Genomic DNA, 25,007 nt, shown 5'->3' on the forward strand with positions numbered 1-25,007 from the left:
GCACAGGAGTTGGACACACCTGGCTGAAAGTCTGGCTCTAAGCCCTTCTATTAATGCAACTTTCATCAAGTTACCCTTTGTTCCATGGTTGGCAAGTGTGATTACAAGTGATACCGGGGTTTGCTGAGGAGGTAATCTAGGTCAAGCATGTTATCAAGCACAAGGCCTGGTACATAAATGGGTAAGTAGGAGCTTTAATTAAGATGAGTGACTGAGGAGCTCCATGTGTGAAGGAATACAGGTAGGATTTAGCCTTCCATTCAAAATCAAACTCCCAAAACCTAGGCAGGGATATGAGATATAGCCCATGCTTTGGATTCAACCTGGACTTTTTTTTTTTTTTAATAGTATTTCTAAAAATGGTCTCATTAATGTCCAATGGCTACTAAGTTTTGTCCTCTCCAAATTAAAATAGCACTTACCATTACCCAATGGGAACTACAGTCGGCATTTTGGATAATATCCTCCCAGTCATCTTTTGATATTCTAGATGTGTATCTAGTTATGCATAAGTACATGTATAAAGTGTTATATAAATAGGCTTATCCTGTATATCCTATTTTAAAACTGCTTTACCACTAAACAATTACTTCTTAAAATCTTAACACCTGTTATTTCTTGTGAACTGTGATTTACTCCTGAGAAATTGGTCTGAAACAATGAGCATCTCACCTCTTTACTATCAGGCATATCAAAGATTACTACATTAATAAAAAAACACAACAAGTTTACCTGACTTCATTTTTATAAGAGGTAGAAAATCTGAGTAAACTTTTTTTTCATTAATCGAATCCTATTTTAATGTAAATCCTCTTATAATTCCTCTCGCTTCACTAAAGTAATCTTGGAATCACTAAAGTTTTGTGGAAGCACCTCCTGTCTGGGGGAAAAACTGCCTTTAAAGGCCTGCAAATTGGGTTGATAGTATCTGGTTAAGAAGTGGTATTAGTCATGTAAGAGTAAGATTGTGACCGTTTAGTCATATTTAATAACCCACTTACATAACCCTTGTTATTTAATTCAGATACGATGTTCAGCTTGTATTTCTCGATAATAACCCCCCACCTTCAAACCAACACAGATGTACACACCCAATCAGCATGCATGACTGCTGACTGGCACTCTTTCCAATGACTGTTTATTGAGTGTCAGGAACACAACTGTGATTATACAAAATGAAGTGGACACATGTGCACAAATGGCATATATTTCACAGTTAATGGTGAAGGTTAGAAAGGTTAACAAGTTCTGTTAGTACTTTTCATAAGTACTTTGATTTCTGAAAAACAGAGTAACATAATTTTAGTAACTACTAACATTTCTTTCAAATGACATGTCAATATGAAGAACAAACTAAAAACCTGTTTATTACATGAATGCTACTTACGAGAATTTAAAATAATGGGTTCACTTCCTATTTTCCACGTCTTTGTTTATTTACTAAATTCACAGAAACTAGGATGCGGTTTTTTAAGTTAGCAACTTCCTTAGGGTTACTGGGATGTAGAGGAATTATGAAAAAGGGAACACTTCAATTATTGTATAAAAGACTGCCTTGCATACTGATTACTTCTTGAACCCCTGAAAGTGCTATTTAGAATCAAAGGCCCATTTTTTGCCCATTAAAAGTAACATACAGGTGAATGTCTGTCTCATCCCTCTAATCATATGTAATAAAATCATACTGCTGTCACTAACAGCAAAGGTAATGGCATATTAATTTTAACAGTAGTTAGAACCGGAAGGAAAAGGCTGTTATACAGAAAAACATACAAATATGTAGGTGAAAGTGAAAAACGGAAGAATGTGGAGTGTTTACTGTTCCGTTACTCACACAGATGTGCTGGATTCAGTACCCACGCTGAATCTCCATTTATTCCACGGAGGTGGAGCTCACCGTGGTTCGAATGCCCACCAGATCCCCAAATGTCAAAGTGAAACACAACTCAATGAATTCTAGATGATTGTTTTACTTGCCCTAAAGACGTTATCTGTAAATAAGATAAAAATCTTACTGTAAATAAGATAAAAAAATCAACCGATAGGGCAAAAAAAAAAAAAAAAAGTCTGTCAATTGTCAACAGCTGCAGGAAGACAAGCTTGTGACTCAAAGAGAACCTGCCCCGAGTCTTAGTCTTCGGAGGATCAGAGAGCTGCAGTATCCAGTCACATGGAGGTGGTGTCTTCATGTTTCAGAGGCCGCGTTCTGTAGACCAGGCGTGTGCTCACCAACCTATACAAGGGTCAGGGCAGTCCCGCATGTAAGTTTCAAATTGATCTTTGGTAACATCTATCAAGGTTGTGAACACGGTCAGCTGAAAGAAAAGTTATTTTTACTTTAAGGACGTTTTCAATTCAGAGATGTTCTGATATATATTAGCATTTCTATACTTGCAGAATTTGCTTTAGGAAGTTATTGAATATTAAATAATATAATGTTAATATATGCAAAGCATGTTATATAATATATATATTTATATTAATATAGTATAATGTAAAATTAGCTAATCATTATATAGTCTCATCAAATAATTAAAGCAACCAACTTCAACAGGATCACTGTTTCCCGTAATGAATATAAAAAGGCTCAGGAAATGATCTCCAGCTCCTTACAGGAGCTTATTCCTGACAGCACATTGCTTCACCCCCAGTGCTTGAAGACTGCCTTAACCCTCCTCGACGCACAGCTGGCAGTCCTGGGAGGCCTCCGGGTGTCCTATGGAGTATAAACCGTGGAGCTTTGGCTATCCCTATCCTTAAAGCATTTCCAATACAGTGGGGGAAACTGCAGGCACCCAGATCACAAGGCACACACCTAAACTCATGGTTCACACAAACTACGGTCACGAGATGGTGACTTGCTCAAAGATGATGTAGGGAAAACGCCAAGTATGGTAGGGCCCATGAACTGAAGGCAGGCTTCCTGCGAGAGCCAGGATGACCTGGATGCTAAAGGCCAGGAGGGATTTGTCCTGGCAAGGTGGCATGTTTACGTTAGGGAGAGCTATGGAAAAGGACCAAAAAAAGAAGGAACACATGGCATAATTAAGGGGGCATATTCAGAACATTCAGGGAATGACTGTTAGCAAGTGGTGGGATGATTAGGAAACTTTTTGCATGTTTAAAAATCTATAGTGTAGGGAAAAGATAAACAAATGTAGTAAAGTTTAAGGGAAACCCTAACCCACCAAGACACAGAGCTCCGTCTGAAAATGGACTTCAGACTTTGCTTTGTCGACGTTTAGGTGTTAGTTATATAGTGTGAGATTTTTAATAGATACCGCTTAAGAATAAAATGCTAGACTTAATTCAGTTGCCATGTAAATAAAGCTAGAAACAATACTCTGACCTATCAAGCCTCAGTGATCATTTTCTTTGTTGTATTCCAAAATAGAGTTTTAGCCACACAAAAACATTTTGTAGAAAATCAGCCCTAAGGTGAACATTATTTCTGTGTTCAAACTGATCAAAGATAACAGAGAAAGATAAAACACAGGGCCAAATTCTTTCCCTTAAGGCAAATAAACATATAATATTTAAAATACCTTGTTGAGGACAGGTTTTGTTGACAGGACATCATACATGTTTTCAAATGAGATATTCTAAAACACACATAAAAGGTTTTGTTCAGTAAGTTAAATACGAAGTCAACAGCCTTATCTACACACATGGGTCACTAGAAACCAAGACATTCTTTTTTTTTTTTTTTTTTTTTGAGACGGAGTTTCACTCTGTCGCCCAGGCTGGAATGCAGTGGTGCGATCTCGGCTCACTGCAAGCTCCGCCTCCCGGGTTCACGCCATTCTCCTGCCTCAGCCTCCCGAGTAGCTGGGACTACAGGCGCCCGCCACCACGCCCGGCTAATTTTTTTTGTATATTTAGTAGACACGGGGTATCACTGTGTGAGCCAGTATGGTCTTAATCTCCTGAACTCATGATCCACCCGCCTCGGCCTCCCAAAGTGATGGGATTACAGGCATGAGCCACCGCGCCCGGTCCAGACATTCTTTAATCAACCTCCCCTCCATCCCTGCAGTAGACTTTCTATGGGAGTCACTGTTAGAAACACAGGTAACAGTTTTAATGGATTACTTTCCTGTCTCTCATTCCCCTTTTTAAATTCTTAAATTTAAAATAAAAAAATGCCTGTTCGTTATTTAACTTCAGAGTGGTATCCCGCATTAGAACCAGAAAGGGAAAGTACAGCACGACTTTGCTCTTTAAGTTAAAAAAACAAAACAAAAAATCAGTGGAGAGTGACCAGAGATACTACGAGTAACAGGAGGTTTATAAATTACTTGAAGGCCAAAAAAAAAATGGAGAACCAAGAGAACGTTTCGTGGCAACAGTTTCTTTCTAAAGATGACCCTGCAAAGGTACCTCTTGGGTGGTGCGGTTCAGACACATCTTTGCAGGCGTTCTGCGATCATCAAGGAAGAAGGGATTTTTCCAACGGTCATAATTTGTTTGTACCACATACCATCTACCCTGCTTAGCATCGAGTCTAGATACAAAAAGAGAGATTCCCTTTTAGGCTACAGCCTTAAAACTCAAAGTATGTCAGTATATGCTTTTGCTTCTACTTCTTTCGCTTTAACAAATCTACTTACTCATATACATCCAATGATTCCTTTCTGTCTCGTGTAATCACACAACCCTCCCCAGACTGGTTGCCTCCCAGGATAAAGTAGGCTGGGGCCAGTATCTTGGTCTTGGTCAATATATTCTTGGCTTCCTCATAACTATATAGAAACATTTAAAAAGAAAAATGAAACTTTTTTTAAATTCACTAAATAACTTCATTTATAAGTTTTACTTTAAGTTCTGGGATACATGTGCTGAACATGCAGGTTTGTTACATAGGTATACATGTGCTATGGTGGTTTGCTGCACCCATCAACCCATTATCTAGGTTTCAAGCCCTACATGCATTAGGTATTTGTCCTAATGCTCTCCTTCCCCTTTTACCCCACCCCCCGAAAGGCCCTGTGTATGATGTTTCCCTCCCTGTGTTCACATGTTGTCTTTGTTCAGCTCCCATTATGAGTGAGAACATGCGGTGTTTGGTTTTCAGTTCCTGTGTTAGTTTGCTGAGGATGATGGTGGGAAACATTTTTAGATGACTTAGAATGGAAATGTTTAGCTCTGTAGAAACTAAAGGAAAACAAGTATCTAAGGAACGTATTCTTTATTTATTTTTATTTTTAGAGATGGGGTCTCACTATGTTGCCAAGGCTAGTCTTGAACTCCTGGGTGCGATACTCTTGCCTTTGCCTCCCAAAGTGCTGGGATTACAGGCATGAGCCACCACGCCCAGCCACAAAGTGATTTGTAAAAAAGGATGGTGAGCAATGACTCTGGGAAAACCAATCCCTGACCCTGTATGGTGAACACTGAGATGGGAAGTGGGAATCTTAGGAAGTCCCTCTAATCTGAAGGAGAAACAAAGTGGCCTCCAGAGATCATCTTCCACCCTTACTGTCCATGCCTTTCACTGAACAATAGAACAAAGGGAAATAATATTACAGTATATAGGACTTAGAGAATAGAAAGTAAACCTTCTTGAAAATTAGGACTATTGAAAATTGAAGTGGCCGGGCGCAGTGGCGCAAGCCTGTAATCCCAGCACTTTGGGAGGCCGAGACGGGCGGATCACGAGGTCAGGAGATCGAGACCATCCTGGCTAACACGGTGAAACCCCGTCTCTACTAAAAAATACAAAAAAACTAGCCGGGCGAGGTGGCGGGCGCCTGTAGTCCCAGCTACTCGGGAGGCTGAGACAGGAGAATGGCGTGAACCCGGGGGGCGGAGCTTGCAGTGAGCCGAGATCCCGCCACTGCACTCCAACCTGGGCGACAGAGCGCGACTCCGTCTCCAAAAAAAAAAAAAAAAAAAAAAAGAAAAGAAAATTGAAGTGGGTTATCAAAGAACACTACTAACATTAAATCTTATTCCCTGGGAAGTATTAAAAGTAGGATTGATGCCCATTTATTTGGACGCAGTGCAGGCTGAATGAAGGAAAGGGTAGTTTTGCTATTGTAAGATTTCTATACCAAAGCAGGATATAACTTACAGGCTAATATGTACTACATTTTGTATTTATTTATTTTGTTTTTTTGAGATAGAGTCTTACTCTGTCACCCAGGGTGAAGTGCAGTGGACTGATGCCAGTTCACTGCAGTCTCGACCTCCTTGGGCTCAGGTGATCCTCCCACCTCAGCCTCCTGAGTAGCTGGGACTACAGGCATGTGCCACCATGCCTGGCTAATTTCTGTATTTTCTGTAGAGACAGGATTTCGCCATGTTGCTCAGACTGGTCTCAAACCCCTGGGGTCAAGTGATCTGCCAGTCTCAGCCTCCCAAATTGTTAGGATTACAGGCATAAGCCACTGTGCCTGGTCTGTACTACCATTTAAATGAAGACTTTACTGTACGATGTTGTTCTGTGTGTGGGTGATTTTTTTTTCTGTACACCAAAAATATTCATAGGTGCCTCTCAGAATGTCAGTATCCCTAGTGCTAATTTTAAGTAATTCATTTCTTTGCTATAAAACACACAATATGCACAAAGAAAACATGAACAATTCCACGAGTCTCAGAGGTTCACCTAAGAAACTCTGCAATAGCTCCTCAAAGAATTGTTAAGCTGGAGCTTAACAAATATTTTTATTTTTAAATATGAGTAATTTTAAATAAATATTTGATAGTAAAGCAACGAAACACTTTACCTTGTGCTATTTTCCAGAACTGTTCTAGTGAGAAACCCTATCCACATGGCATCTTTCTTTCCCAAAATCCATTCTAGAATACCTGGAAGAGATCGAACACACTGTCAGGAACTCGAAGAGGTTAGACTATATAACCAGTCAGGAACCGGAAGAGGCTGGACAGTGTAACCAGTCAGCAACCGGAAGAGGCTGTACTATGTAACCAGTCAGGAACCAGAAGAGGCTGGACTATGTAACCGTCAGGAAACGGAAGAGGCTGGACTATGTAACTATCAGGAACCGGAAGAGGATGGACTATGTAACCAGTCAGGAACCGGAAGAGGCTGGACTATGTAACCAGTCAGGAACCGGAAGTGGCTGGACTTTGTAACCAGTCAAGAACCGGAAGAGGGTGGACAATGTAACCAGTCGGGAACCAGAAGAGGTTAGACTTTGTAACCAGTTAGGAACCGGAAGAGGTTGGACTATGTAACCAGAAAGCACAGTCCAGTCATCTTCATAAAAAAAGCTCTGAGATTCCCATTTCACTTGAGAATGCTCTACTTACCCAGATAACCACCATTTACACTGAAACGTTCATTCAGTGTAAGACTGAACAGTCCCTGAGAAAAAGACAAAGCAACGAAGTCAGAAACATCAACCATGAGCTTTAAGGCCCTGTCACCACTGTACTTCAGAGTGGGATATAAAGGCCTAGCTTGGGTAATGGGGAAGGCAAAAAAAAAATCAAAACCATGCAAGGCTTTTTAAAAAGTTCAAAGCATTTCTGATTCTAGTATGTGACATAAGTAGGTGGGGTATCACTGGCTACGTTTTTTGGACAGGAAACTGAAGGTCAGAGAATGAACGCCTGACTTGCCTAAGTGAGTGGCAGACCCAGGACCAGATCCCAGATTGTGACTCCCAGCCCTTGACACCCGGCCACATGCTCTTTATCCTAGAACAGGCTCAGAAACCTCCATTTCCTTTCTACTCGTCTCTACCACGGGATCTCATACCTATGAAGTGACAAGAAGTACAAGGGGATGAAATGGGGCTTCATATTCCCTTTAGGTCCTCATATTCTTAGATTTCACCTTTTACATAACAGTAATAGGACAAAAAGCTACCTGTGTAATTATTTAACAACAGAGTCCTTACTGGTTTGAATCCTGTTAACATGCCCACATAGCCAGCAAAGCTTGAAGCCTTGAAGACAGTTTTGTTGTTTCTTTGGAAGTCCAAATTCACCGTTAAAGGTTTTAGTTCCTCAGTTATGACCCAGGTATCATTATTTATGTTCCACCTACAAAAGACAAGTTTCAGTGGCATTTAAGAAACACAGTGATAATAATGATGAACATGATGATGAGGGCCAGGCATTACACTGGGAGCTTTATCTACCGAGTCACCATGATCAATCCTAACAAGACCTTTACAATATGATACCTTTATCCTGTTTTCCAAACGATAAAACTGAGGTTCACAGAAGTCGGGTAACTCTCCCAATATCACACAGCTTATAAATAGTGAGCCTCAGATTCAAACACAGAATGCTAATTACAACACTCTTATTTTTTCAGAAAGGTCAAGATGGACACATACAATAGAAGAGTGTGCCCCTCTTGTCTCAACACTCAGTAATCCATTTATCTTCACTTATGATCACATTTTGGGTGTGACTTGAGACTTATTTTTCATTAATGTAATACAAACTACTCTTCTTACAGAATTAAACAGTTCCTGTGGTTTTTTTTTTGAGATGGAGTCTCGCTCTGTCACCCAGGCTGGAGTGCAGCGGCCTGATCTCCACTCACTGCAAGCTCTGCCTCCCAGGTTCACGCCATTCTCCTGCCTCAGCCTCCCGAGTAGCCGGGACTACAGGTGCCCACCACCGCGCCCGGCTAATTTTTGTATTTTTAGTAGAGACGGGGTTTCACCGTGTTAGCCAGGGTGGTCTTGATCTCCCGACCTCATGATCTGCCCGTCTCGGCCTCCCAAAGTGCTGAGATTACAGGCGTGAGCCACGCGCCCGGCTTTTTTTTTTTTTTTTTTTAGATGGAGTCTGGCTCTATAACCCAAGCTGGAGCTCAGTGGCAGGATCTTGGCTCACTGCAACCTCTGCCTCCTAGGTTCAAGCAATTCTCTGCCTCAGCCTCCCAAGTAGCTGGGATTACAGGTGCCGGCCACCACACCTGGCTAATTTTTGTATTTTTAGTAGAGATGGGATTTCACCATCTTGGCCAGGCTGGTCTTAAACTCCTGATCTTGTGATCCACTGGCCTTAGTCTCCCAAAGTGCTGGGATTACAGGTGTGAGCCACCATGCCTGACCCTGTGTTCTTTACTTACCCAAGAAATACTCCAAAATCCATGTTTCTCCCATGTATTAGATGACCTATTTAAAGGTAGACAAAAGAGACGTGTAATAGCAGTTAAGATTCTAAATCAAAGCTGGACAATTAACTTTGATTAACTAATTTATTTTTGAGACAGAGTCTCATTCTGTTGCCCAGAATGGAGTGCAGTGGTGCGATCGGGAGTGCAGTGGTGCGATCTCAGCTCACTGCAACCTTTGCCTCCCAGGTTCAAGCAATTCTGGTGCCTCAGCCTTCCACATAGTTGGGATTACAGACACATGTCACCATACCTGGCTAGTTTTTTTTTGTATTTTTTTTTTTTTTTAGTAGAGATGGGGTTTCACCATGTTGGCCACGCTGGTCTCAAACTCCTGACCTCAGATGATCCACCCGCCTCGGCCTCCCAAAGTGCTAGGATCACAGGTGTAAGCCACCATGTCTGGCCTCTAATTTTGATTAATTTATATTTACAACTGTTTCTTCAAACAATAAGAAGTAAGAAACATCCTAATATCCTAAGCCTTCACTAGATGGGACTGTTGTCACTGTCAATCTGCCAGACAACCCCACAAAATCTGAGAGCACAGGTTTCAGGTAAGATCAGAATATGGGAAAAGGAATCAATGGTCCTATTTTGTTTCACTATCACATGGTTCTACCAGGACACAGAAATCTGAGCCTCAATTACTGGGATTCATCCAATGTTCCCCTTCAGGCATCATCCCCTAGAGCAGGACACCTCAAGGGTAAGGTACAGGCAGATTTATACCCAGAGAATAGGTCGAAGATCACGGTGAGTTAGCGAAGTTGTCCTGTGCTTTGTACTCTGGGGACCAGTTAGGAAAAATATGAGAAAGTGAGGCTGGTACACACTGGGTCACCTGGCTGGGAAAGGATGAGAGAATGTGTGTTCTGGGCCTCAAGAAAAGGACAGATGTCATGACATACATGAAGATAAGGAAGTACTTCCTGCGAGCACTTCTATTAAATCATGTGGATGGGTATAAATAGACTATGAGGAAAAGAAGAATGTTTCTAGCCCTGAAACATTTCTTCCAGGTTTTTGGCATGTTTCAATTCAACTTTAATAGGCAGTATAGTAGTCTTAAAATAAGGAGAATTTTCAGTACACTCATAAAAATTTACCAAGAAATAGGCCGGGCGCGGTGGCTCACGCCTGTAATCCCAGCACTTTGGGAGGCCAAGGCGGGAGGATCACGAGGTCAGGAGATCGAGACCATCCTGGCTAACATGGTGAAACCCCGTCTCTACTGAAAAATACAAAAAACTAGCTGGGCGAGGTGGTGGGCGCCTGTAGTCCCAGCTACTCAGGAGGCTGAGGCAGGAGAATGGCGTGAACCCGGGAGGCGGAGCTTGCAGTGACCTGAGATCCGGCCACTGCACTCCAGCCTGGGCGACAGAGCGAGATTCCGTCTCAAAAAAAAAAAAAAAAAAAAAAAAAATTTGCCAAGAAATAAAAAGCTCTATGCAACACACACAGAATTTATGTAGCAAGCCCAAAGTTTAGAAGTTCTAATTCCATTTATTTAGAAGATTCTTCTTTATGTAGTGCTTCATACTGCCCACCCTCCCTGAGTGCACAATTACCTTTTTTGTCTTCTGCTACTATCGAAGTACAAAGGGTAAAAAACTCGTAAAAAATATTGTATGAAATAATCTCTCCTATGAGAAAAGAAAGGAAAATTTTGTGTTAATATACAGAACCATGACGATGGGAGAAAAATTTGTTTTAAGAAAAAGTTTAAGTATTTTCATTGTGTGAGTGTGTGTTTTGGCCAGTGGATCTGTGCTGGAACGGCCAGCTGGACAGTGGTTTTCTTCCCCGGCTGGGACTCTCTAGACTCAAGATGAAACAAGTCACCAAGGAGGCACCCTTTGGACCAGCTGAACATCTGGGCAAGTTGCACCTGTTCCCCAGCATCATGTCAAAAATGTTTGTCAACATGCTTCATTTTGATTTTTCTTTTGGGAGCATAAATACGATCATTTAATACAACTGGCTCTTGGCTGTTTGCTTGAAATATATTTTGCCCAGATTTTTAAACTGTGACTAAAATTTCTAAGGTGAAAAAAGATATTCAAGAACTATTAATCAATAACTATTAATAAAATTAGTACAGAGCTGCCAAGACACTCCATTCTAGGGCATTTTATTTTTTGAATACTTTCCCAAAATGTATAATACTGCTATTTAGCATTTAATTCAAAGATAGGTAATACATTTCATTTCCATCCTATTTAACATTAACATGTTAAGCTTAACATGTTTTTTTCACCCGAATCCAATGCTTATTTTATTTCCATTAAATTTCTAATTTGGTGAAATTCTACTTATTTTATTATAAATTTATAATAATTTATAATTATATAAATTTACATCACTTATACATCATGTTATTCTTCTTAATCCAGAAGGTATTTATATTTGGTATTGATTTGCTAGAGTTCTTTACATAATAAAGGAATTAGACGTGTTTTTCATAAAGGCAGTTAGCAGCTATTTCCAGTATGTTGACTATCTTTTAAATCATTTTTTTAAAGAAGCAGCACACAAAACTGGCCACTGATTTTCACAAATTCTCAATCATCTCTCTTATAAAATGAAGGTACTATTGGCTTTTTAAAATAACGACACTACTGCTTTGGTAGCTTAAAGATAAAACTTTTGGGGTCGTGGGGAAAATCTTTTTCGTTACATGCCATGAAGCTTAAATTGAAATTTTAATAATAGCTTCCCAAACCATCCATATCTAAGAATAATTTTAATGAATGACATGCAAGGCCTTCTCCCTGAAAACAAAAGATACTGCTCAGAGAAATCAATAACCTAAATAAATGTTGAGAAAAACAAAGTTGGAAAAATTATACTACCTAATTTTAAGACTTACTATAAAGCTTTAGTAACTGAGGTAGAATAGCATTGATACAAGGAAAGACAAAGAGGTAAATGAAACTTAACAGTAATTCTCCAAACAAAACAACATATATATAATCACCTGTTTGTATATACATATACACATGTGTGTGTGTGTGTGTATATATGTGTATTGTACACTTATATCAAAGACACCACTGCAATTTGCTGAGGAAAGGATAGCCTTCCGAATTAATAGTGTTTAACTGGATATACCATATGAGAAAATCCTGAACCTTGACCCTCAAGTCATATAGCATATACAAAAATAATTCAAAATAGATCATAGGCCTAAATGTCAAAAGTAAACATTAAACATCTGGAAGAAAATACATAAGCATATATACGACTTTGGCCTAGGCCAAGATTTCTTAAATGGATACAAAAGGCACTGCTCATAAAAGAGAAGACTGAGGTATTAGACTTCACTAAAATTAAAAATGTCTGTTCATCAAAAGACACCAGTAAGAAAATAAAAATGAAAGTCACAGACTAGGAGCAGATATTCAGAATCCATACATCTGACAAAGGGCTTATATTCAAAGTATGTAAAGAATTCCTTCAATCTAATTTTTAAAAGGGCAAAAGACCTTAACAAGCCCTTCTCTAAAAGAAACAAAGAAACCAAAAAAAAAAAAAAAGTCAAGAAAGTGTTCAATCTCATTAGTCATCGAGGAAATGCAAATTGAAACTAAAATGGGATACTGTGACACTCAACAAAAAGGCTCAAGTAAAGACTGACACTATCAAAGAAAAAAAGGAAAAAGACAAGACCGACACTCTTACGAGGAGAATTATCAAGTGGAGAAAACTGAATCACACTCTGCTGATTGTCAACTGCTGGAATCACTGTGGAAAATTGGCAGAATCTACAAGGCTAAACATACAATTACTCTATAACCCAACGGTTCACTTCCTAGGTATATATCCAGAAAAATGAGCACACAGACCCCCAAAAATGTACTAGAATGTTTACAATTCATCTATTCTTAATATTGCATATCTGAAAACAACTCAAATACCCTGTTCATGGAGTAGCACACTACCCATAACGAAAGCACAAGAATCACACACAACAGTTCATATCATTCAGTTCTACTTATATAAAGTTCACGAAGAGGCAAAACTAATCTACGGTGGCGTCAGAATAGTGGTTACTGGAGGAGGCAGTATTTTCTGCAAAGGGGCATGATGGAGCACTGTGGAGTGCTGGGCTCTTCCGTATCTTGATCTGAGTCATGGCTACGTGCATGTATGCATTTCTGAAGCTTCACTGAGCTGTATACGTGAGACCTGTGCACTTTGCTGTATGTATATCACACCTCAATGGAAATTTGTAAAAGAGTTTAATTACTTTTTTTTTAAAAGCTTCTAAGTGAACTTTACCTAAAGGTATATCAGTAACAGCGGCGATACCCTTCATTTCCTCTTCAAAAGGGCCAGGAAAGTTGCCAAGTAGGCCAGGCTGGAAAACAAATATATTAATAAAAGCATTTAACCTAAAAAACATAGTTTGAAATCTAGTTCTTTGACATATAATTTGTTCTAAATACTGCTATCACAATAAGTGATAGGAGTTATTTTTTAAAGCATTTTTACATCATGTGGTTATAAAAAGATTCTATATAATATACTATAGACCAGATTCTCAGATTGTTTTTCCTGTCTTATTTTTCCATCGTTCTCCAGCGAAGGCAGGAACGAGAGTAATTCCACCTGGATGACATAACCTGACCCACACCACAAAAACATCAAAACAAGCACTCCTTGTGTCTCTGCATGAATTCACCCTGTAGCCATTGGCACATACCCTTCTTACCATTTCCTTCCCACACGCACGGAGATAAACCTGAACTAGTCTATCCACAGCCTTGTGTCATGGTTAATGGCTGATCTTTGGCTAACATGAAGTAACTGCATTCTCTTAGCAAACCATAGACTTTAAGCAAATTCAGTGGTGGACATCATATATTTATTCTCAATGGCAACTATTAACATCTAGATCACAACTTAAGTTCACAGCCTTTTGCTGAGATAATGTGTTTAAAATTCACAAATCTCATTTTTTAAACCAACTTGGTAATTATATGCAATGTCACCTAAGCATATTATTTTTTTTCCCCCTAGGAACTCAAAGCATTGCCCAAGTGGAATGTTCCAGCCATTTAACAAACAAATGTGACAATGGGTATTTATTAAACACTTATTACATCCAAGCACTATGCTTTATACACAGTATGTCATTTAATCCTTACAACCACCCATATGAAATACATATTAGTAAGTATTATTCTCCCTGATGAGAAAACTGAGGTTTCATAGGTTAAGGAACTTTCCCTAGGACACACAGCTACAATGTGACTGATCCAGCCTTAAAACCCAGTATTGTCCGATTCCAAGGCGTGGCACAAAAACACTCTGCAATGCTGCCCTCCCTGATAACATTCAGAGTAGAGGGGAGATTAAGGCATATGGGGTACGTGGGGACCTCATCCTCTTTTGCTCCTGCCAGCGTTTTTTGTTTTGAGGAAGTCTGGTAAGTTTGAACATAAAGGATAGCCTGAAACAAAAGCTCTGAGAGCATGAACATGAGGGATAATGGGTTTGGTGCTTGGCAGGTACTAGTGTCATAGGGAGGATGTGCCCAGAGCACTCAGCCACTAGGGCAATGATTCTCAACCATGGGAGATTCGGAAATATCTAAGGACATTTTTGGTTGTCACAACTGAGGGGGTGTTACCAGCATCCCTGGGTAAGGGCCATCCTGCAATGCACAGGACAGCCCCATGACAAAGAGATACCCACCCCCAGGTTGGGCATCCTGAAATGTAGAGGACAGCCCTGCAACAAAGAGATAGATACCCATTCCAGACTGGGCATCCTGAAATGTAGAGGACAGCCCTGCCACAAAGAGATACCCACCCCAGGCCGGGCATCCTGAAATGTGTAGGACAGCCCCATGACAAAGAAATATCCAACCTAGGCGGGGCATGGCAGTTCACACGTATGATCCCAACACTTTGGGAGAACACTTTGGGAGGCTGAGGCGGGAGGATCGCTTGAGCCCAGGAGTTGGGAGACCAGCCTGGATGACATAGCAAGCCTCCGTCTCTACTAAAAATTCAGAAAATTAGCTGGGTGTTGTGGCACATGACTGTAGTTCCAGCTACTCAGGAAGTTGAGGCAGGAGGATCCCTTGAGTCTGGCAGATCAAGGCAGCTATGAGCTATGATCACGCCACTGCACTCCAGCTTGGGCTACAGAGTGAGAGGAGTGAGGTCTCAAAAAAAAAAAAAAAAAATGCTGCCCAACCCCAAATGTCATTAGTGCCCAAAATCTGCCATCAAGTGCAATGAGGATCCCTTTAACAGTTCTAGGGGCCAGGCCCTAGGTGTTTCATTGGTTCTGCGTTAACAAAAACGGGGCTGAGAAATGGAGTGAGAAATGGGAGTCTTCCTGTATGACCAGGATGAAAATGAAATGGTTTGGTGATTGCGCAGAAACACTCAACCCAAATGAGTTTTGGGGTCAGAGCTATCAAGGAACTCTACAGAATAGGGGGCCAGGCTGAGTACATCATTTGGTCATAATTTGGTCATATCTAGGAAAAAAAATCTCTGAATGTCCCTGAGATACCTAAGAAAAAAAACCAAGTCTTCAATAGTGAACTCACTGATAAAGGGAAGGAAACACCATATTCCCAGATGAAGGATGTTTATCTGCCCAGTGTCGTAATGTAGTCCCATCCTTTTACGAAACCATAATTTGCTATGCTGTTACCCTAATATGACCAATCCCCCAAATTTAAGTCCCTCTGAAGTTCTCACAGTGAGCTAGATTCACGCACATCTATCCCAGTCCCAGCGAAGAGGCTGTTGAATTATGCCCTTAAATAAATACCAGAGCATTTTCTGATTTTTGTGTGTAATGTGTATGTGCTTAACATTTATTGTGAGAAATAATATTTCTTACCAATTTTTCATCCACTATCTGCATAACTTTTCCACTTGGGACGAATGTATTTACCATATTCTTCAGAGAATTCACTATAACTTTTAGCTGAAAAATAAATAAAATGCTTACTAAAAGATATAATGAAATGCTGTCAAGATTACCTTTTGGCTTACCCATATGTAGGTAAAAGAGAGTGCTATTTGACAATTTTTATATATATATAAAATATAAATATAAAATATATATTTATAAATATATATAAATAATTAAATATATATAAATATAATTAAATATATATAAATATAATTAAATATATAAAAATATAATTAAATATATATATTTATATATATAAATATAAAAATATAAATATATGTATTTTTAAAACAGGGTCTCGCTCTGTCACCCAGGCTGGAGTGCAGTAGCACCATCTCGGCTCACTGCAATCTCTGCCTCCCGGGTTCAAGGGATTCTCCTGCCTCACCCTCCCAAGTAGCTGGGATTACAAGCGTGCATCACCATGCCCAGCTAATTTTTGTATTTTTTTTTTTTTTAAGAGTTGGAAATCAGCTTGGGCAACATGGAGTTTCACTGTTGCCACCCAGGCTGGAGTGCAATGGCACGATCTTGGCTCACCGCAACCTCCGCCTCCCGGGTTCAAGCAATTCTCTTGCCTCAGCCTCCCAAGTAGCTGGGACTACAGGCATACACCACCATACCTGGCTAATTTTTGTATTTTTAGTAGAGACAGGGTTTCATCATCTTGGCTAGGCTGGTCTCAAACTCCTGACCCTGTGATCCACCCACCTCAGCCTTCCAAAGTGCAGGGATTATAGGCGGGAGCCACTGCGCCTGGTTTAATTTTTGTATTTTTAATAGAGATGGGGTTTCACCATGTTGGCCAGGCTGGTCTTGAACTTCTGACCTCAGGTGATCCGCCTTCCTCAGCCTCCCAAAGTACTGGGATTGATTACAGGCATGAGCCACCATGCCTGGCCTCAATTAATATATTAATACAGTAAGTCTAATTTTATCTTTAAAGTGAATTTAATTCTTAATGATTTACATGAAGGGAGATGACATAAAGGGAAAGAAACCAAGATAAAGTTTACAAAACAGAACAAAGGCTACAGAGGAATGACTTCTTTTCCTCTACTGTCATTTACTGTATGTAGCAGAAAGGTATCAAAAGCATATTCTGTGGGTAATTTCATGAAGTGTTCTTTTAAAAATACAATAATATTTAATAAAGTTAGAAATAAAAGATTTAACACTCAATCTTCACAGTCCTTGGGGGGAAAATAAATAAATAAAATAAAAAATATGGCCAGGCATGGTGGCTCATGCCTATAATCCCAGCACTTTGGCAGGCCAAGGCGGGAGGATCACTTGAGGTCAGGAGTTGGAGATCAGCTTGGGCAACATGGCAAAATCTTGTCTCTACTAAAAATACAAAAATTAGCCGGCATGGTGGCAGGTGCCTGTAAATTCCAGCTATTCGGGAAGCTGAGGTGGGGGACTTGCTTGAACCCAAGAGGCGGAGGTTGCGGTGAGCTGAGATCGTGCCACTGCACTCCAGCCTGGGTGACAGAGTGAGACTCTGTCTCAAATAAATAAATAAATAAATAAATAAGTAAAATAAAAAATAAATAAAAGATTTAAGCATCATAGCATACCATTGGTGCCTTGTCAACCATCAATTCATGCCATCTTTTGTAGGGTGGTAAATCAAGATTTATGGTGTACCATGGAGCTGGACCTCTGTACCTGTAATGAGAGGTGTATCATCTTGAAATGATGAAAGGGTTTTTTGAGAGGGTTAGATAACATCTATAAGGATATATGAGAGGCATAGTCTTAACGACAGTGTCCAATTTGATTACCCAAACCAACATTTGGAAAGACAGTTCATTCTCTACCTAGTACTTCTAGGTTGAGCACACAATCGTAAGTGGTCACAGAAATCTTGGAATAGAATGATCTAGTAGGGAAGGTTCATGTGAATTGGTTTTCTATGAAAAAATCAACTATGGCTTAAGAGCTCTAACCTAATTATCACTGATGGGAAATACCTCCCATTTTTTTTCTCCTAAATATCTGCAAAGATTTAGTCTAGGCTCTGGACAATTCTCCAATTGATTTCCAGTTTCAGAATTCTCTCAGTGAGTGTAACACCATTGCCAAACCATTGTCTCCAGTGTTGGCTTCAGGAAGATCATCACCCTCTAAGCCCCAGAGTAGCAACATGTATTATCTTCCCATGACCAGCTTCAAGAACCTTCATGATTCTGTCAGCCATCCTCATCTTCCCTATTATATACCTCTTCTCTTCTCATTTTTCTGTACAAAGTCCAAGCCCGAGCCATATTCTGTCATATCCTTTCTCCAACTTCCTACTCTTTAACTTACGAGTAGCAATTTCTGAGGATATAGCAACATCCACTCACTTATCAAGGGAGCTGGGCCGTATCTCTGGTGGATGAATTCTATAACTATTTTTGTTGCTATAGGAATATTATTTTCCGGCCCTTGTTACTAAACTGAAATAGCTTTTAAGGGTGTGCCATTTCGTGGTTTATCAGTATAAACCTATGCCTAAAAATAATCATCATCTGTTCCACTGATCTGCTCCTGAGACGGGTAGGGTGACTCTGGTATGTGCCACAATGACACCAGTCACCTAAATAGAAATGTTATCTAGATTTATGTCCATAGCTGGAGATGGGCTATTACCTAAGTCATGAACTGTGGTTCTATTTATATTTCCACTGTCATAAATAATTACTTCGTTCTCTAAATAATGCTGTGTAACTGGGGGCCCTGGTACGTGTATGAGGTTTTATGAAACTGTTAACTAGCAGACACCCAGGTTGTGATTTAGACAAAAGAAAAGCATACTCAATTTTGGAAACGTACATTTAAACAAAATCACAGTGAATGAATTTTCTTCTTCTCAAAGCATTTTCAAGTTCCCCATTGTCTAGGAGCTGATATCTACATGAAATACTACAATACTTATATTCCAGAAAAAAAGCTTTTCATCACGACAAATTAATTCCATTTCTGATGGACCATAATTTTGCATGTAAAATTTTGTCCCACAATTCAGTAAGTAATTATTGTTCCCCATCCATATTACGGGCAGGTGTTACTAGCCTTCCCTCTCCCTTCAAGTGTGCACTTAGATTTCTATGTTTAGTAGCACAGATAACTCAGCGGCCTGTTGGAGCAATGCACGTCGTCCCTGTGAACTCCAATCAGCTGCTCCTCACCTCATAACACACAACCAATCCCAAATCATGCCTCTGTATCTGCCATAAAATCCTGATCCTTTTTCAGCCGAGTCTTGGGTAGGCTCATGGATCTCCCAGAGGCGATGAAGAGGGATGAACGCAACACAACGGACAGACAATGAAGGGATTACAATGAAGTGGGGATAAGACTACACAGACCTCTCTACCATCAAACCTGCGCTAATTAGAATTTGAGAGAACTGGTTAATCCAATAAACAAAATTATTTTAATAGCTAAAGCTTAGTCACAATCGCACATTTTACGTCTCATTAAACAGTTTTCTAAAACATTTCAGTATTTAACTTGTGCGCCTCAATTTCCCCATAAGAATAAAAGAGCATCCACCTTATAATAGCAGCGAAGACACTACATGAAAAATGCAAAAAAAACCCAAAACAAAACAAAAAACACTTAGCAGCACTGGCATTCAATCAACGGTAGTTATCACAGTGTATTTTCCTACTTCACTGCAAACAAGAAATATCATTTCATCATTTTCGAGACTTAGTGTTTGCAATGTCCATGCGATTCATAACATCAGTAACATCGCCTGAACCCACATGGCTACCCGGGTCGCATGGAAACTAGTCCAAGTGACACAACACACACATTTACAAATAAGAAAGCAGGTGCTAGCCACCCGGTGAGCAGTGGGAAAGAAATGCTGAATGCGACTCAGATGGATTCAGGGGTGACCTGGCTATCAGTTCCTTTATCTCCAGCATTGGTTTGACTAGCCATGCTGGCCAAACAGGTTATCTTTTTCTTTCCTCATATTTGCCCATGGATGCTGCTCAAATCTATGCGCTTAATTGAAAAGGATGATCTCACAGGACAGGACAACTGTTTGTCATTCAGAGGTATATAAATACCACACTTATCTCCTAGATCTCAAGATCCACTGATAAGAGTTCAGAGAGGAGAAGGATGAGAGCAAAGCTGGGGCTTTTTGTGTAGGAAAGCAGGCTGGTGTGGTAAAAAGTAACCTAGCAGAAAAATGAAGGCAAGGAAAGAAACACACGTTATGTCTACGTATACATGTGTATGTGTTCAGGGGTATATATGTATGTGTATGTGTAGGTACGTATGTGCGTATGTAGACACACACTCACACGCACATGGCAATAAGGAATCAGTAAAATGCCCAATCAACAAAGGTTTATGGTTTCCAATTACAGGGCATTCAATTTACAGACACATGTAAAGTGCACCTAAAAGAGAGTAGAAACGGCCTTAAACATGGAAGGCACCTCATTAAATGTTCAATGAATCGGGCCAGTAAGACCAGCTGAGACACACAATCAATTGGTAAGGCAAACATGTCACTGAAGACCAGAAGGATGCCAGTGATGACAGAAAGGAAGACTTTCAGAGAGCAGGCCATTGAAGAAAGAACTGGAATGAACACGGGCCCCGAACACCATCCAAACGGGTTACCTCTAAATTACTTCCTGCCAAATACTGGCCTCTTTCTACATAAAGGCGAGTAAGTCAAAATAATTTAGTTTATTATAGTTTCACGCTATCCGGGACAGAAGCTATTTAGAATACATCCTTTAGACAACAGCAGTACAACATATATAATTTGGAACGTTGCAGAAACTGAGAATGTCATCTTGATATCACCTGACAGAGTTGTACTGTTTTCCCCTACAACCAGCAGGCTACTTTCAGCGAGAGGGCAGTGTAGGAGAGTAAGATCACCATCCCCTATACTTGTTCCTTCTTTTCTCTGTTCTGTACCCTCTGGGTCTGCAAGCTGTTATTATGGCTTTCTCACAGGCCCATTTAAACACTGAGGATTTGCAAAGACCAAAATCTAGACTAAAAATATTAATGTTAAACACAGTGAATCATGACACTGGTCCTCCTCTTAGGTGTTCCAATCCTGTTCTGTCCTCGATAGCTCTGTTGTGCCAAGCTTTATTTTGAGAACGTATCACATATGGGGTCCTATGCTTTTTTGTTCCAAAATAATTTGGTGGTTTATAATCCAGGCACCACAGAGAATCACAGGTTATTTCAAATACAGCCCTTATATTTGTCAAAGATGAGAAAAACACTTCGTGGTAGACAGAAGAATTTAGTGGAGAATGAAAATCCTTTTTTTCTTTTTTTGGAGACGGAGTCTCGCTCTGTCGCCCAGGCTGGAGTGCAGTGGAGTGATCTCTGCTCACTGCAAGCTCCACCTCCCAGGTTCACGCCATTCTCCTGCCGCAGCCTCCCAAGTAGCTGGGACTACAGGCACCCGTCACCACGCCTGGATAATTTTTTTTATTTTTAGTAGACACGGGATTTCACCGTTTGCCAGGATGGTCTCGATCTCCTGACCTCGTGATCCACCCGCCTCAGCCTCCCAAAGTGCTGTGATTACAGGCCTGAGCCACCGCGCCTGGCTGAAAATGTTTTTCTTTCCGCTGATTGTGATAGGCTAGCAATGGGCATTTGAATCGGAAGATATTTTCATATTTGTCCAAGATCTCAGCCAAATGCATAATACACAAACCTGAGAAACAAACCTCTGTCTCAGAATGGAAAACATGACTTAAGATTTTATTCACTACCATTAGTTTATGAGCAATTATTACAGAGAGGAGAAACTTCGCAAAGGTCAAAGGGAGTTTCCATCATCTGATGTTTACTCACGTTGGTCCTGACGGAGGATAGGTTGATTTTCTGCAGTCTTCTGTCCACTAAAAAGCAAAGAAAATTAAGTTTCAGAAAATAACAAATGCTTGCTAATGGAATAAGCAATTTCAAAAGTAGTTAATCTGTGAAGACAAAATCAAGTCTGATTTTGCTCTTTTATACCATTTCAATGCCTCTTTTTTTTTTTTTTTTTTGAGACGGAGTCTCGCTCTGTTGCCCAGGCTGGAGTGCATGCAGTGGCGCGATCTCCGCTCACTGCAAGCTCCGTCACCTCCGGGGTTCATGCCATTCTCCTGCCTCAGCCTCTCTAGAAACTGGGACTACAGGCGCCCGCCACCACGCCCAGCTAATTTTTTTGTATTTTCCGTAGAGATGGGGTTTCACCGTGTTTGCCAGGATGGTCTCGATCTCCTGACCTCGTGATCCGCCCACCTCAGCCTCCCAAAGTGCTGGGATTACAGGCGTGAGCCACCGTGCCCGGCTTCAATGCCTCTTAAAAGAAGTCTTTTCCTTCCAAGAAAACTTGTAAAATCCTACACCATTAAGTGGATTTTCAGTTTCAATTCAATTTGCGAAAGTGCTAGGTGTTATAATTTGGCTCTAATATTGCAAATATATCGAGTAACAAACAAATGTAACAAAGCAGATGGAAAATGTTTATGTTAGAGAGGCTGACTTAGCACTAAAAGTAAATGACCTGATAGGATGTGTTATCTGAACTTACCAGCCATGTGTATTGCAACCTGTCCTGGGATTTGCCTCCCAAACCAGATTTTCAGGGCACACAGCACAGGGCCCTTCATCATCTTTCCATAACTTACCATCCCAGCCTCATCTCCTGACACTCCCCTTAGTACTTATGCAAGCACTTCCTATGATCTCTTACCCTTCCAAGCCCGTGCCTGTGCTATTCCCTCTTGCTAGAACGCCTTTTCCTTACTGCTGGTTCTAACTTCCAAGATTCAGTTCAAGTATTTTCTTTCTTGTGAAGTCTCCATCTATCTTCCATATAAAAATAGTCATACCCTCATTTATACTCTCACAGCATTTGTACACATGCACATCACCACGTTTATGACACTGCGTTATAATCATTTGTTCATGTTCCTCATCAATACCAGACTGTGCTCCTTGAGGCGAGGATGGCCCCCAACACTGAGGTCACTGCCTGAGACAATGAATGAACGAGACTGTTTTAGGGAGAGTTCTCCAAGCTTCGTGGCAAAATAGAATCTTCTCCTAAACTTATCCAAAAAAGTCCACATAGATTTATGGTTCTTTTGTTACTCATTCAACGTATCAAGTGTATTTATCTCCTTTCCTCTGGAGAACCAGTACTGTGAAAGTAAAATAATTGTTTTAAAAAAGTACAAACCCAAAATAAGATAAAGTAGAGTAGGTAAGAAAAGTCTTGGAATTGTAGCTTGAGCTCAGAAAATGTATCTGCTGCAAAGCCGTGTAAGAATGGGGGTCTAGCATCTTGTTTTAACTTTGGTAACAAGGGGAATATATACAGTAGGTTGACATTACCTGTGATTCAAACATTAGCTGTCAAATTTGCCTTACCACAGTATAAGTTTCTCATATATGTGTGGCTTTGTCTTATAATTTTGGGTTGAATTCATTAAGAAACAATAACAAGTCTGTAGCAAAAGCTAATTTCCAAAGCCATTCATGTTCAATAATAGTGGCTGGGGGCAGTTCTTGTTTAGAAAAACTTCAGTCTCAAATGTGAACTCGAAGACTGCAAAACTTCATAGCTACCAAGACATCTAATGGCTCTGTCACAAGAGACATCAGGATATCTGGCCTCTATTTCTGACAAAAATTCACAGAAATGATGATAGTTATATCCACAAGAGTAAATGAAGCTCATGGTTTACACTGCTGGTTCAATAACACATGAGATTCCAATACTTTCCATAAAGTACCTGAAAAGGAATCCTCTAATAAATAACCATAAGCTTTAAACACCTTGCATGTTCCCAAGTTTTGTGAATTTACTCAACTCAGCATTTTCTACTCACAAATATTACCACTGTCAATTTGTATATATCTTGGCAGATTCCATTTCAGGTTAAAGGGAATCACTATTTTCTCAACTTCTTTGAAAACATCCTCGCCTATAGTTGTTTTACACAGATTCAGAGGCTAATTCTTCAGTCACTTCAAACTTGGCACTGATCATCTAATAAATATCAACAACTGATCAGTTATCGGTACGTTGAGAGTCAAGAAAAATCATTCAAAATCACATGCTTTGTTCTTTAATTGATATTGATGTTGCTCCCGAAGTCCAGGACAAGGGTTCTCATTTAACGACATGTAAAATAATTTCATTTTCCCTGGACACAATACTTCTGCTGCTACAATCGAATACAATTTAGTTAACCCACCGTTGGTAAATGGCTTTCCTTATTTTGCTAATAAATGAGCTACTTAGACACTTATTTGGGTTGCAGCTTAATTTTACTTTGTAAAATTTATAAATAAATGCTGCTGTGATGAGATACTCCGCTCTGTATTTTCTTGTTTATCTGACCATTGTTTTCCTATGAGTTGGGAATACTGTGATGCGTACTTAACCCAAGTGCTTAATTTTATGACCACGTTGTGGACATAAGACCCTGCTCCATTAGTGGCTTGCAGAAAGTTACACAGCTGGTGACCGAATCAGAGTCAATGGCTTCCCCTGCTCTATCGAACAGCTTCCCACAGAGATAATAAAACCAATGCCTCACTTTAATTCCTAACAATAATCTGCACTTAGTTCAGGGCTTCTGATGACCACTAGAATCAACTCGGCAAATTAATGACTTCTATCCCTCCCTAATAATTAAATTTGCACACCCTGGGTTCCAAAGCCAAAATAAACATCAGATTACAGGCACATTCCTTACTGTGAGCAAAGTTGAAAATGCTCTGTCAAGGATTAGCAGAGAATGTGACCTGCCCCAGAAGTAACAGCTAAAGAGCAAGCTAGCAACAATACATGTGGGAGTCTGAGGTTGATAATGACTCTTGGTTGCAATAAACAAACATGAAATCGGCATAGAATGTGATGGCAAGAAAACGGGATAAATGTGAGAGAAAATAAGAAAGTCAGCAGCTA

General features: G+C 40.1%; 1 protein-coding gene across 2 annotated transcripts in view; it reads right to left on the bottom strand.

Annotated features, from left to right (window-relative positions):
- Positions 1-1,124: 1,124 nt before the first annotated feature.
- The window catches only part of ASAH1 (N-acylsphingosine amidohydrolase 1), a 30,171-nt gene continuing 6,288 nt past the window's right edge, over positions 1,125-25,007 (bottom strand). The window contains exons 2-14 of one of the 2 annotated variants that reach the window (XM_045397962.2): positions 21,893-21,939; positions 17,629-17,719; positions 15,974-16,060; positions 13,388-13,466; positions 10,675-10,749; positions 9,059-9,104; positions 7,869-8,013; positions 7,276-7,330; positions 6,729-6,810; positions 4,611-4,742; positions 4,381-4,504; positions 3,546-3,602; positions 1,125-2,315 (exon numbers count right to left, since the gene is read on the bottom strand). In XM_045397962.2, coding sequence (XP_045253897.1) covers positions 2,226-2,315; positions 3,546-3,602; positions 4,381-4,504; positions 4,611-4,742; positions 6,729-6,810; positions 7,276-7,330; positions 7,869-8,013; positions 9,059-9,104; positions 10,675-10,749; positions 13,388-13,466; positions 15,974-16,060; positions 17,629-17,719; positions 21,893-21,939 — 1,110 coding nt within the window. In that variant the 3' untranslated portion in view covers positions 1,125-2,225. The remainder of the gene's footprint in view (positions 2,316-3,545; positions 3,603-4,380; positions 4,505-4,610; positions 4,743-6,728; positions 6,811-7,275; positions 7,331-7,868; positions 8,014-9,058; positions 9,105-10,674; positions 10,750-13,387; positions 13,467-15,973; positions 16,061-17,628; positions 17,720-21,892; positions 21,940-25,007) is intronic. The other variant, XM_074000387.1, reaches the window with a different exon arrangement.

The sequence above is a fragment of the Macaca fascicularis genome, chromosome 8 (genome assembly GCF_037993035.2).
Source record: "Macaca fascicularis isolate 582-1 chromosome 8, T2T-MFA8v1.1".
Lineage (NCBI taxonomy): Eukaryota > Metazoa > Chordata > Mammalia > Primates > Cercopithecidae > Macaca > Macaca fascicularis.